Here is a 13757-nt window from a genome sequence, read left to right on the forward strand (position 1 = left end):
CCTGTTTCTGTGTGTTTTACCTTTTTGGGTGACGGGTGTTCTTTTCTTTTTGCTCTGGTCTCTTCTTGTGAGTCTGCAGAGCAGCATTTTGTGTTTTTTTTTTGTGATGATTTATCTCTGTTGATGAGCTACAACTCTTTTAGTTTCAAAAACGTCTTTGCCATCACCCTAATGTTTAACTCCCTCCTCATTTTTTCTATCTAATACATTTTGGGATCTTCCTGCTGATGCTTTATGTTTATTGGAGTCAAATAACTACATTTCCCGACAATAAATGTGTGTTTAATAGATAATTACTGTAAATTACAAGCTGTGAGTACAAAACATTCCCTGATGGATGAAAATTGAGAGATATGGAACGATGAAGAAGCTGTTCAAAGACAAATACCGATCTCTTTAGCTGAAAAAAAAAATTTTGGTTTTTAGAAAAGCCAAACTAGAACAACAAGAACAAACTTCATCACACTGTTGTATATCAGCGTTGATAGAGATGGTGGCACAAGAAAGAAAATTCCCTTACAGCACAAATTAATGACCAGAAAAAGCAGCTTGGTCCTGTTTGTTAGCATGTTAGCACAGAACATTAAACTTATTATGTGATCATTTCAACTGATAACTGTTTGGCCACTTTGGTGGGACTGATGGAGCATTACAGTTAATCACAACATTTGAATATTGTAGTTTGATGTGAAAGAACTAAAATCATTGGAAACCAGCAGCAGAGCACTGTGAATTACTCACAACATATTCCAGTATTCATGCAGGGAAAGGTGGAAAAAAGTGTTAATGAAACCTGTAAAGGTGATGCTGAGCTGAGTTGGCTGGATGTTGGGTAAAACGACAGGATAGATGGTCAGTCCTTCCTCCCATAGGGAATGTGCAACAGGATATTTCCTTATTCTGTCAGTCTGAAAAGGACTTGCTGATGTTGGAAGTTATTTTTGAGATAATTGTCCAACTTCCAACACCTGTGTGATGAAGAATGTTGCTTTTCACCAGATTAGTCCATATCTCAAAAAGTTTAAGCAAAAGAGCAAGAAAGAAAGACTTTTCTGTTCAAGATTCAATACTGTTCCCCTTCTGTAACCTAAAATAAGTAATTTATAACAACCTCTTACTTTAAAGTTTTGATGCATATGTTTTCTTCCTCCAAGAAGAGTGATGTTTTATCTTTTATACTCTGACCTATTTTCTCCCAACTCTGAAGTGAACCTTTTCAGTTGTTTGCCCAAACTAGACATTGAACTCAAAAAGCCTCTTGTGTTGAGTGTGTACAGTACTTTGTCCTTCTCAAGAAAATGTAATAATTGCACTTTTTTTTTTTTACTTGTTTTCTTTTTTCCCCATTTGCAAAAGGTTCAACCAAACGACAACAAAAGCTTAAGGCCATGAGAAATTGTGTCTTATCTCCATGTTTTCTATCTCCCTGTGTTTTTTCCATTTAATTAGCTACATTGAAAACCAAGCAGGTCTGGAGAACATAACAGAGGCCAACCTTGCTAACTACAGAGAGCTGAAAAATCTGTAAGTAGTATATGTTTTATTTTCCAAACTAACAACGAGGGTCAAATTCTGAGTTATATTCAATTCTCTCAGTTCTATATTACCATATATGCTTCTTATTAAAACTCTGGTTTTATACATTTACTCTTATATTCACTTAAATACCACAAATGTTGGATGAGGTCAACCAAAATGAAGTTCATGTATTATCTTTTCATATTTATTTTTCTCTTTGCAGAACCGTCACATCATGTAAACTGAGGTTCATTTCTGCAAATGCTTTCCAAAACAACCAGAAGCTGCAGTATGTGTAAGTGTCCTCTGATGATGAGAAATGATGTGCAGCTGTTCATCCCTACTGGTCACCTCTTAAATGCTCATTTTATTAAGTCTGTCTGCTCTTCTAAAATTATGAACTTAAATTCTTTAATTAAAAAAATGGTTTCTTGATATTTAAGGTTGTCAGGAAGATTTCTTTCAGAGCTTCAGTGTTTTCATCCAGGATTATAAAAGTGAAGGGAGCTAAATGGGAAAACATGTTTTTCATGCATCGGTTTTCTTTCACTTCGTTCTTATGTAGCTCAGATGTTTCAACTTGATAAACACATAAAATGAAGGGTTATAAACATGCAGGACACTACTAATCTTTAAATAAATAAACAGGTAATTAAGTTGCTGGCTGATAATCTGGATAATTTTCTGCTGATTTTTCAGTAGAAATCAGTTTATTTGAACCTACATCAGTATTATCTTCTTTTGTTTTCCTTCTGAGCCGTCTGGCCTCCCGTCTTCACTGAAACATATCAGATGAAACCACCAGGTCGGTGTATTCATGAACAGCTGATGCTTATCGGCACCATCTTGTCCTTATCGTTTTACTGAGCGTGTGCAACATGTCCAGTGCTGTTCCTCTGAAAGACAAGCGGGTTTTCAGATGATGGTCGGAAAGGTGCAGGGGAGGGGCTGGGACGCTCAAGAAATTGGAGAAGACATCCACCAGTCACCTTTTACTCGCTCACTTTGGCGGATTATCGACAACTGATGCATAATAAATACACTCCACTAAGGGTCCATTATCACTTAATCAATATTTCACTGTGGGAGAGGGGCCAGCCAGGCTTGGCTGGAAGTGTGGGGGTTTCTGAGATGGATGTATGTATAAGATTAGGAAGGTCTGAACCCAAGCTAAAAACACTGAGCTGGTTAAATCATCTTCTCCTTCTGCGCTGATCTACACTCAAACCTCCCAGATTTGGTAACATTTCTGCAGGAAGAGATGGAGCTGCTATTCCCGGCTCCGCTCTCCCCCTGTGGATTGGAGGAGGAATCGAGCCGGTAATGGATAAGCCCCAACGGCTAACCCGTCTGACATGAACTTTTGGGAGCAAGGAAAACAAATAATTGAACCCTTGGCCCTGTCACAGTGATTATGTATTGGTTTCCATGCGCGCTCCCCAGTGTGGCTTTCTGTCATCTTCTGAGGGAGGTTTATTTACAGCCTCTCGAAGTCTGAGGATCATTTGAGCTCTGCTGTGATGATATTTAAGTGGCCTGAGAGGATTGACCCAAAAAATACATGGCATAGTGTCAGTAATAACACCAGAGACGCACAATAATAAATGTTTTCTTCGCATTAACAAATTATGTATATGCAGGACAAAAAGATGGCAAAAATTTTATCCCAAGCAGCTGGATTTTCTTTTTATACATTTTAGGTTTTCTGTTGGTTTTTCAGTGTTTCTCTCTCTCTTTTTTATTTTTTCCACTTACAGGAGTCCTTCAAACTTTCCTTTTTAAAGTTTTCAGACTCAAATATGATGTTTCCAAAAGCTCACACTGCAATCTTTGGGCCATTGAAGCACTTGAGGATAAAGTGTTGTATTATATTTTATACTCCAAGAATCAAGATTCAGTAACTGAACCTAAATGTATTTTGGATTTTTAAAGTAAGAAACTAAAAGAAATAATGACTAAACTGTTAAACTGAAAGGTTAGTGCAGGTAACCAGTGAATGAGTTCATGGTGTCTTTTTTAAAATATTTTTTAAAGTTTATTTTTATGAATGTGGAAAAATTAAAATGTTTAACATTTAAATTTTAATAATATGTTCTGACCCAAAGACCCCAATGTTGTTTTGTGAAGACAAATTTAATAATGAAAATAATCAGAGAAATTCAGAACTTGAACTAAAGAACATTAAATCTTAAGCTCATTTGACATTTATAGCAGTTTCATATAATATTTTTATATATTCTGACTTTAAGAGGAGTTCCAGCATTTATTTTTATCGACTTAAAGCACTGACCATCCTGACAATGTTGTGCTTTTTTGTCACAAAAACAGTGATAAATGTGTTATAACTACAGTAATGAAGTCAACTAACCTAATTTGCTTTAAAACAATTTATTTTTAAAAAGAATCAGATTTTATGTTTTTAAAAATTTCTAATATGAAAAAGAGTCTTGAAGCAAATGTTTTGGCCTTAATTATTAGTATATTTTTCAATGCTGAAAAATAGCAACTCTTGGATACTTTTATATGATTCTAGCTTAAAAATTCATAAATAGGAATAAATTAAATCCTACAAAAACTGATACAAGTTTTGAAGGATGAAGAGAATCCTGTCATCCTTCAGTCGATCCTCTGTTACAAGTTTCTAGTTTGTAACTCCATGGGAATCACCTAGTTGGAGCTAAATTGCTATTTTATATCAAACAATTGTATCTTTACTGATTTAACAAAACAAATTGAGAAGTAAAGTAGTAAGAAGTGATGAATTTACTCCTGTAGCGTCAGCATTATGAATTTGTATTAGGTATAAACATTGCTGTTACATTTCATTTGCATTCAGAAGGTTGAATTTTTATGTTCAAACTCGGAACAATCAACTGCACCGAGTTCATTGCGTTATTGCTGACATATTTGAGTCATGATTAAAGTTCGAGATGGACTTTTTTCCAAACGCAGTTCTGCAGCAGAACAGCGTTACTCTACCAAGAACTGTTTGTGACTGAGGACTAATTACCTAATGCACTGAGCAGTGAACGGAGGTGTGCTGCGGTGGGCTCATGAGCGCTGGTCCCGGCCGGTGTGAAGTACTTGCCGGGGTAATTGATCAGAACCAATTTGGATGCATTAACGTTTTCCACAGAGTGTAATTCAAAGCAGGTACACATTGTTCTGAAGGTAAGCAATCAGCTCCCAGCTTGACTTGACTTCTACACAGAACCAGAGTTGAAAAAACATGACAGAGCTCGCTCCTTTCAGTTTGTCTTCTTGGAAAAATTTATATTTCTTGTGAAACCCACAAGGAAGCAAATGTTGAAGAATTAAAAAGAGGAAAATAAGGCTCTTTCAGTTGATCTTTTTCTTTCTTGCTCCACTTTGAAATGGCTGATATGTGCAGGCAGAATCATAACTTGCAGCAGTTTTGTTTAATGAACTGTACAAGCTTTTGCGTTTTTTCGCTTTGTTTTGCAGGAACCTGGCGTCGAACTTTCTGGAGCACATCAGCTGGAGAGTGTTTCATTTTCTGCCTCTGCTCAACCTGTGAGTCATCTTCAAATTCTGCAAAAGTTAAACTGAACCTGACTCAAGGTGTCAGAACATTTATTACTTGTGAATGTAAAATTGACTCTACCAAACTATCCATGCCTTTTTTAATTTCCCTCCAAACAGTGAGACATTCTTGTAATTTTTAAGGGATTACTGGTTGATGAGAAATTTCCAAAGATGTTGTTTCTTTTTACTTTCTTCCATCCATCCATTTTTCATATCTTCTTATCTGTGCAGCATCACAGGAGAGCTGGTGCCTGTTTCCAGTAGCCTTTGGGCCACAGGCATGGTTCACCCTGCACAGGTCACCAGTTCATCACAGACATTTGAATCATTAAGTGATAAAAAGGCATCTCACTTCAGATCAGTCTAGTGCATGTTGAAGGTCATGGCTTAAATATGCTAACAAAACCATGTCATCTGCAAAGAGACTGAATGAGACACAGAACTTCCCAAACCAGCTACAGCCTGAGATCCTGTCCATGAACGCCACAAAAAGCTTGATGATGAAGGGGAATCCTAAAAGAATCCAACCCCACCAACACGTCAGAGCTCTTGCTTTGGTCATAAAAAAAAGATGACCTGTAAAATCAAATCTGGCATCCGACTCACAGGACCAGTCCACAAACTCTCTTTAACTGGACAAGCAAACTGCCATGAAAAAGGCAACGTAAAGATCTGAACTATTGGATAATAGTTGCTTCTACTGGATCTGAGGTTCAATTGTCATTTGGAGAAATCTTTGAAACACCTTTGATCAAACAAGTCCAGAGAGAAAATGGTTTCTCCGTCAGTGGATTATAGTCTGTTGTCCATCTTTCTTTCTGGTGATGAAGGCAGAATGCTCCTTATTAGTTAGACATGAGTCTCTACTTCAAGCGGAGGAACAGGATTCTGACGTCTTGGCTATATAACTGGTGGGAGGATGGAGATGGTGAGTCGGATTGGAGCCTCGTTTGAGGTTCTGAGTAGGATGCTACCTGAATGCTTTATTTTGAGTATGTTGGCAGTAAACTCTGGTGGAGACTCAGGTCTTCCTGGAAAGACCTTCAGATCAGTAAACACCTTGGTATTCCCCAGGAGAAACTGGATATCTGGGTGGTTGGTTGGATGGATGGATGAGGTTACTGGAAAACATTTAGTTGTTTGAGCTCTTGTTTGTCAAATCTGAAGCCACCACCTGTTTGTGTGGTTTTATTTTTCAGGATTTTAAGGGACAACCCTCTCATCTGCTCATGTGACCTCTTCTGGCTGCAGCAATGGCAGAACGAGGATCGTGGCGACATCGACAGCCAAATGCTGTTTTGCTTGTCCAACGATGAGGAATTTCCCCTCAGCTCTTTGGTGATCGATAATTGCAGTGAGTTGTGTTTTCATTCTGATGCTTCACATTTCTCTTTGTGGTAATCGCACCATGTGGGAATGAAGCTATTTAACCTTTGATGGTGGGTTTGATCATTCATTGCGTAAAATCACAAGCCCTAATCCAGTACACTTCAGAATATTAATTATTTGTGTTTCAAAACATTTTCCAGTTTGCCACGACAGTGCTAATCCATGCTCATCCTGCTTCCTGTGCTGATCCCAGGTTTGCCTGAGGTGACCATTAACGCACCACAACTGACGACCAGAGAAGGAGGAAACCTCATGTTCGAATGCCATGTGATAGGAAGTCCCACCCCCAAAGTGATGTGGCAAACGAAAGAACTTGCATCTAACTTTACTGTCCAGGTAGGAAGGATTTTTAGGACATTGTATTTATGCAAGGTACTGCTAGCTTTGTTGAATTCAGTTTTGGAGTGAAATATTGAAGAGAATAACTGGAAGGGAAAACTTCACGCAATTTAATGTGGCTAAATACCTGAAAATGTCATTTTAACCAATTATGATGCAGCTGCTTTCATGTTAGTCAATAGATTTTTCAGTGATGCTTTCCAAGCCCTACCAGAATAATGCTGCTTCTAGGAGAAGCAATGTTTTCTTTAATTTGTAGCGATCTGTGGAATGCATTTCTGGTCCTCTACCAACTTTCAGCTTGGCTGCTACAGGTAGCGTGTATATCTAGCCTGAAAACTTAGCTTCAGTCTCCCAGCAACCAGCACATCCAGTACTGGGAGCAACTTGTAGGGTTGTGCTCTTTTTTGCCCTACTGTTGAAGGGACTTCATCATATGCCGGACTCCATGTTCAAAGACCGAGGTGCATAACTTATCACCAAGAACATGATAGCTTTTTTTATTGTAACTGCATGATGAGATTCTTTATCAGGGGAAGTCAGAGCATTGACCAGCCATGTTGCATTTATCATCTCTGGTGCCAAGAGCAGTAAAATCACGTACTTGGGGCGCTGCCAACCCATTGTGGGTCTCATGAGGTTGTAGCCCTGGCATGAGGCCAATGTGGCCAGTCCAGTTTTATGCTCTCTGATGTCTAAGCCACACAGATTTGCATGTGCCCTCAAAGAGGCCCAGTGGATCAGCTGCAACCGCTCTTCTTCTGTGCATCACTCTGAACCCTGATGCACAGAAACTATGCTAACAGACTTCAGAAGTGACATTCAGAGAACTCGTACATGCTATCAGGACTCTAGATCATCCTGAACAGTCCTAATCTGGTCAGAATGGCTTTAGCTAATACAATGTGCAGAAAATATGTTCCCTCAGTGAAGCTGATTCCAGAAATTTGCAAACAAAAAACCTTGACCTTGTATTTTAAATCGTATGAAAAATGGTGCATTTAAGATTAGTTGCTAAAGCTGTTTCTAATAAGATAAGGTAAGATAATTGGTTACTCATTGGGAGAAAATTGACTTAGAAAAGTGAACAAGGCTGCATACAGTACAACTAAGACAAAACAATACAATAAATACATACAACTATCACAAATAATTGAATAAACATATTTAAGATTTTATGCAAAGTAGCACACTGGTAGACAACATTAATGTGCAAAAGAAAACAGACTTCAGATGGGCAGTACATCCACACTTTGGAACAAATTGTTATGTAGAAAATAACTTAAACTTACATTCATAGAAATGTACAAATTTTAATGAAAAAAACAACAACAACATTGCTTGAAGTCGTGTTTTGGGGCTTAAATCGCAGAGGGTGCAGGTTAAAAGTTCAAGGTAATTATTAATCAGTAATATTAAAACATGGTATAACCCAAAAAGCAACATTCGTCTTTTGTAATTCAGTTACAGAAAAATGTTTTTATTGTAACTTCTTTCTCCTGCTGCTGTCAGAACAAAATAAATTTCACAGTAACTAAATATGCATATTTATACATACCACTTCCATATGAATATTTCTCTTGAACAACTTTGTGACCCATATGTCTTTATGACTCTGTGTCATTTGATTACTGCAGGAGATAATCACGGGCTCCACGTTAACTCTGGTGCTTCTTCTCACCAACGTCTCCTTCAAGGACAACATGCACAACCTGACATGTGAGGCCGAGAACCAAGCTGGGCCCAACGAGGGGATGGTGCAATTGGACATTGAGTGTAAGTGCCTGCGAAATAAAGCGCTGCGCTCCTGAAAGCTCACGAGCTCAATGCAAGTCGCCGGCCTTAATGGAGGCGAGGGCGAGAGCACACTGGGATCATTTTGTTGTGCAGGCGGGGTGGACGGTTGTAGAAAAGAAAAATGCACTGCGCTGATTTCTTCTAAATGCCTCCTCTACAAATATGGGTACGTACGCACCATGCTTCTAATGGAGCTCTCTGTCCTCTGCCACTCAAACCGGAGACTGGTGAGAAGTGTTAAAATAATATGAGTGAAGGTGCTGCAGGTACAGCTTGGCGTTTAATGTAGGGATCCAATAAGGGGACAAAGGAAGGTGAACTTACCTCATCTTGCTCTTTAAGAACTCCACCACCTTATCTATTCTGCACTTTTAAATTACAGATGGAGCTTGACTCTGAGGGTCTGCTGCTGCTTTCCACTTTCAGATGCATTAGTGCATCTGGACGGTGAGCAACACCAAGGAGCGACAGCAGCCAGTAGCCCCACAGAAGACAGTCAGGTGCATTAGCAATACATTACTGCAAATACGACCCAAACAATATCATATATCTCCAACTCAATGACACTCATTAGAAAATAAAGCCAAAACGACGGGGGCGCCAATCAGCTGTATGAGCATCAAGGGACAGATAATGAACTTCAGGAAAATGGGGCGGATAACCCGCCCTCAGATCTGATTTAAGCTGGTGCTAATGGACTTTTCCCTCCCAACTCCGGAAAACCGCTTCTTCCACGGTGATTGGCAGTCTGTAAATGCGTTAGTGCTGCTAATCCATCAACATGAGGCCCAATGGTGGACAGACACTCGTTAACCGCTGGCCCTTTAATTACTTCTAATTACCTCCCAGAACAGTGGGAGTTTATTGCTGAGTGGCTCCTCGTGCCATTGATTCATGCTACACATGTGGCTTTCTTTTCATAGCATCCCTGCTCTGAGTTGCAGCGTCACTTTCAAAGCATGGAGTTAACACAAACTCACTACGGACACAAATATCATAATTTTAGTGTTTTAATTATATATTATACATCTTATCACTTTGGAAGGATTATGCAGCACCTAACTTTCATGATTTTTAAAAAAAATAAGTTTGATTTAGTTGTAATATATATAAAGAGTTAAATGTATGCTTACAGGATCAAATATATGCAAACATCTTTCACAATACATGCTTTCTGTAGCACTTTCTGATGCTACTCTGGCTGGATATTCAGTCAGAGGGTTTGCCCACCAAGAAAGATCTGCCCTCCTGGACGAGCTAAATGCCCTCTGGGCAGTTGTTAAGCTACATATTTAGCTTTAAATTAAATATTTAGCTCAGAAGTAAATGTGTAGATGATGTACAAAAATTCACTTGTTGATAAAATAAAGCTGAGTCTATATAAACTCCTAAAGTGAGCTGGTGTAGTCACTGTTGATGTATGTTTTAAGCTGAAATATTGTAAATGTCAAAAGGAAAAAAAAAAAAACGGTGATGAAAAGTTGACATGAGCAAAGATTGAAGTGAGTCAGTCGTGCTTAACTGTGACAGGAATTTTTCCCAAATTAATTGTGGCACATCTAAATTAGCTCATTGTCTAAATATGAAATGAGGTGTGACAAGCAGCAGCTAAATTAAATATAATAATAGCCTTTATTTTATCCCCTGTAGCTTAAAATCAGAAGAGACTGTCAGTGAATGATTAGTGAAATATGATAAATAGCAGTAATTTCCGCTGCAGTGCAGTAAAGTAAAGGGGCACATGGGCCAGTATCCCCCTTTTAACAGCACTTTCCGGGTCAGAGTTGCAGGTTAAGAGCAGCACAATCTCCAGGGCGGAGTGAAGGGTCTCTGCACTTGATGGTTGCGTTCGATCTAAATGGGGCCATTTCCTGTAACTTCTAGTCCAGGAGGCATAGACATAGAGCTTCCAGGTAGATTTTGTGGTTGGGAGCACGACGACGACCAGGATTTATTATTCATGGCAGGTCGTCAAAGGTTTGCAGTTCAGATGGAGAGCATCGATTCATGGAAACTCGGAGGGAACGAACAGCGTGCAACTGTGTTCTGGATGATAAAGTAATGGAAACATTTACAGCTCTGTGCAACTGTTTATCAGTGACTAAATTTACAGCAGACGAAAAGTATTGGAAAGCTATATCTGGAAACCTGAATCAGAACCTGAGGTACTCAACAAGATTTCAACTGTGTTTTTTTTTTAACTTTAAAATAGATTAATTGAGTAATAATTGGTAAAAAAAAAAAAAAAGTGTATTTGTGACATTTTTGCAACAATCTGCCTCAAGATGAAATTCAAATTTTTGTGTAATATCACTATAAACAAACTTACATCCGTTTGTTCAGTAAAATAGTTTACTGACTTAATAGTCAGTAAACTATTTGATTTCAGGCATTTGGAAGGACACTCATGCTGAATTTTAATATATTTTAATGTGTTGTTCTCCAGTTAGTTTAGCTATACAGTTCAATTTACGCCCTATTCATGTTTCAATATTTTTCTGTCCAACATAACTTTAAATTAATTGCAGAAAAGTTGCATATTTGCATTTTTTTATATAGCATATTTAAAATATTCAATAGATAATTTAACTTATGTAACTGATATAGGAAGTCAAAATGCCACTCAACCTGCCGACTCCCCTGTTAGCTTTGATTAGCTGTATCCGAAGACTACATGTACCTGTAGGTGGCGGTAGTGCTACTTCACGTTTTTTGCCGCAAATAAATATCAAGAAGAAGACTGTACATTAGCTTACTGCTAAGACTGTTTCCACCGTCTTAATTCATTTAAATGGTGGTTGAACTATAAGAATAGGAGTTTTATTGAGCGTCTCTTTGCTTAACAAACGGAAAACTCTGAAAATCTAAAATAAACTTGCACCAGCTGAAGAGCCAGAACATTTTAAGTCCAAAAACAACCATGAAACGTCTTCAGGAAATCTGGAAAAGTGTTGAACAAATTCTCTCAAAATGACTTAAAGTATAAAGAAATAAGAGTGGATAAAAGTAAGAGTGTTCATCCTCTGTGAAGATGGCTCTTTTTAAAGCTTTTTGCACTTCACTTTACACGGCCCATCTGTGGCGAAGATACAACAAAAGTAGCCTGCAGAAACTTTATGTGGCCTACAATGACGGCATGAGGCTCCTACTCAGAGTGCCTAGATGGAGCAGTGCTAGCCATATGTTTGTACATAATGATGTTCCCACATGCACAGCTGTGCTCAGGAATCTCATGTATAGATAGATGTATGGGTAGATTTTCTGTGTCATGCAATAATATAATTGCAATTTTAGTAAATCCTGTTTTTAGTACAGTGAGATTTTTCTCAAGATTGTGGAAACATTGGTGTCATCATTTATTTGTGACTCAGTGAATGTCATGTTTTTTTATTTATTTTTTATTTTAATTTTATTATTTTTCTCTTATTTCCTTTTTTTATGGACCTTTTTGGTCTGGAATAAAGATTGATTGATAAAAATGTATTTCTGTCTCCCACCTCACCTGAACCTGCAGTTCCAGCCAAAATCATCTTCTTCAAGGACGCCGTGAAACACCACCACTGGTGCTTCCCGTTCGCTGTGGACGGGAATCCTAACACGCACATCTCCTGGTTCTTCAATGGAGAACTGTACAGAAAAAACAAATTCATCTTCATACAGTACATCCCGGACTCGAACGATGGGTCAGTGAAGCACGGCTGCCTAACCTTAAACAAGCCGACCCACGTGAACAACGGAAACTACACTCTGGTTGCGGTGAACGAGCTCGGAGGGGAAAATGCCACGGCTTTCGGGATGTTTATGGAAAATCCTTTTGATAAAGGTGATCCTGAGGGGATCATTATTGGTGAGTTCCTGTAAAAACAATGTGACTGATGATCGATCTGGACTAACAGCTGTATTGGAGTCAAACAAAAACTAGATAATCAGCATCACATATATTCATAGATTTGCTTTAATCTTGTGCCTCCAACTATAACACCATTTATTGAGTTTTTTTTTTAATTTTTGGTCTACCAATCTTAAGTTTATTTTGCATTAAATATGTTTTATATTCTCTTGCGTCCCTCATGCTAGTCTCTAATGGGTATCCAAGTAAGTTCTCAACTGACGATGACTCCTTAAAGTTTCTGTATATCTTCTCAGTACTAACTTCCTGTGTATTTTATCTCTCAGGTCCATCAAACAAACCGGTCGTGGACATTACAGAGAATTCAGAGAGTCGGGTGTTTGTGGTATGTGTCTCCATCATGTTCGCTGAGAACATAAGAGCCTTTTTAGATTTAGACCAGGCCCGTTTATTTTGTGTAACTTGTGTGTTTGGCAGGTCTCTGTTGCTGTGGGCCTCGCTGTGTTCACCTGCATCTTTCTGCTCATCACAGTTTTGATCATTAACAAGTGTGGTCAGCAAACCAAGTTTGGTATTCACCGTAAGTGGGTTCTTTAAATTGCAAGACAGTAAAAACCACATGTTGACACCTTATAGGGGATCTGTTATGCAAAATTCACATTATGTACTTCTATTTGTTTCTCTACTAAAACAGCCCACAGCACATAAAAATACACAGCCATTTTTAAAACATACATATATATATATTTTTTACAATAAGTTAATGTTATAATTTCCTGAAATGCATAATTCATAAATTCAATGTTTAATTTTTGATCAGTGAACAGATTTATGACATTTTGTTAGACGTAAACAAATGTCTCGTTCTGTTGCCGTGAAATTTGTTCTCGTTCTTCAAAGTTACAATTTTTCCTCAGGTTTTTGCTCAGAGTTTCCACAGAGCTACAGTTTGGAATCAGAGATGGTTGTGTTTTTTTGGGACATAATGGACTAATACAGCCTTGCACTGTGATGTAACTTTGCACACAGGCAGCTGCTGTTTGTTTGTTGGGCAAAGTGCCTTAATTACAGCGTAGACCTCCGCTGCCCACCGCCACGTGGTGAGAGCCATTAAAAACGATGGATGGATGGATTGATGGATGGATGGATGGATGGATGGAGGAAAAGCTAGCTCCGTGTGGACACCCCACCCTTTTCTCTCCTCACTCAGAGCTCCTAAGTGTGCCTGATTGCCTAAGTGGACCGTGCTCCCTCTTTCCTTCCCTCCATCTCCTCTGGGCTCCCTCGTTGTTGTTCCATTTTCTTCTGTTTTGGACTC

The 13757-nt window shown here is 38.5% G+C and overlaps 1 protein-coding gene across 8 annotated transcripts in view; it reads left to right on the forward strand.

The window, feature by feature from the left end:
- The window catches only part of ntrk1 (neurotrophic tyrosine kinase, receptor, type 1), a 45865-nt gene that overhangs the window by 14785 nt on the left and 17323 nt on the right, over positions 1-13757 (forward strand). For 7 of the 8 annotated variants that reach the window (XM_081616891.1, XM_081616889.1, XM_081616890.1 and 4 more), the window contains 10 exons: positions 1450-1524; positions 1742-1813; positions 4984-5052; positions 6264-6418; positions 6647-6789; positions 8430-8568; positions 12104-12436; positions 12667-12684; positions 12766-12824; positions 12917-13019. In XM_081616891.1, coding sequence (XP_081473017.1) covers positions 1450-1524; positions 1742-1813; positions 4984-5052; positions 6264-6418; positions 6647-6789; positions 8430-8568; positions 12104-12436; positions 12667-12684; positions 12766-12824; positions 12917-13019 — 1166 coding nt within the window. The remainder of the gene's footprint in view (positions 1-1449; positions 1525-1741; positions 1814-4983; positions 5053-6263; positions 6419-6646; positions 6790-8429; positions 8569-12103; positions 12437-12666; positions 12685-12765; positions 12825-12916; positions 13020-13757) is intronic. The other variant, XM_081616894.1, reaches the window with a different exon arrangement.

Source organism: Poecilia reticulata, chromosome 16 (genome assembly GCF_904066995.2).
Source record: "Poecilia reticulata chromosome 16, P_reticulata-male-v2, whole genome shotgun sequence".
NCBI lineage: Eukaryota > Metazoa > Chordata > Actinopteri > Cyprinodontiformes > Poeciliidae > Poecilia > Poecilia reticulata.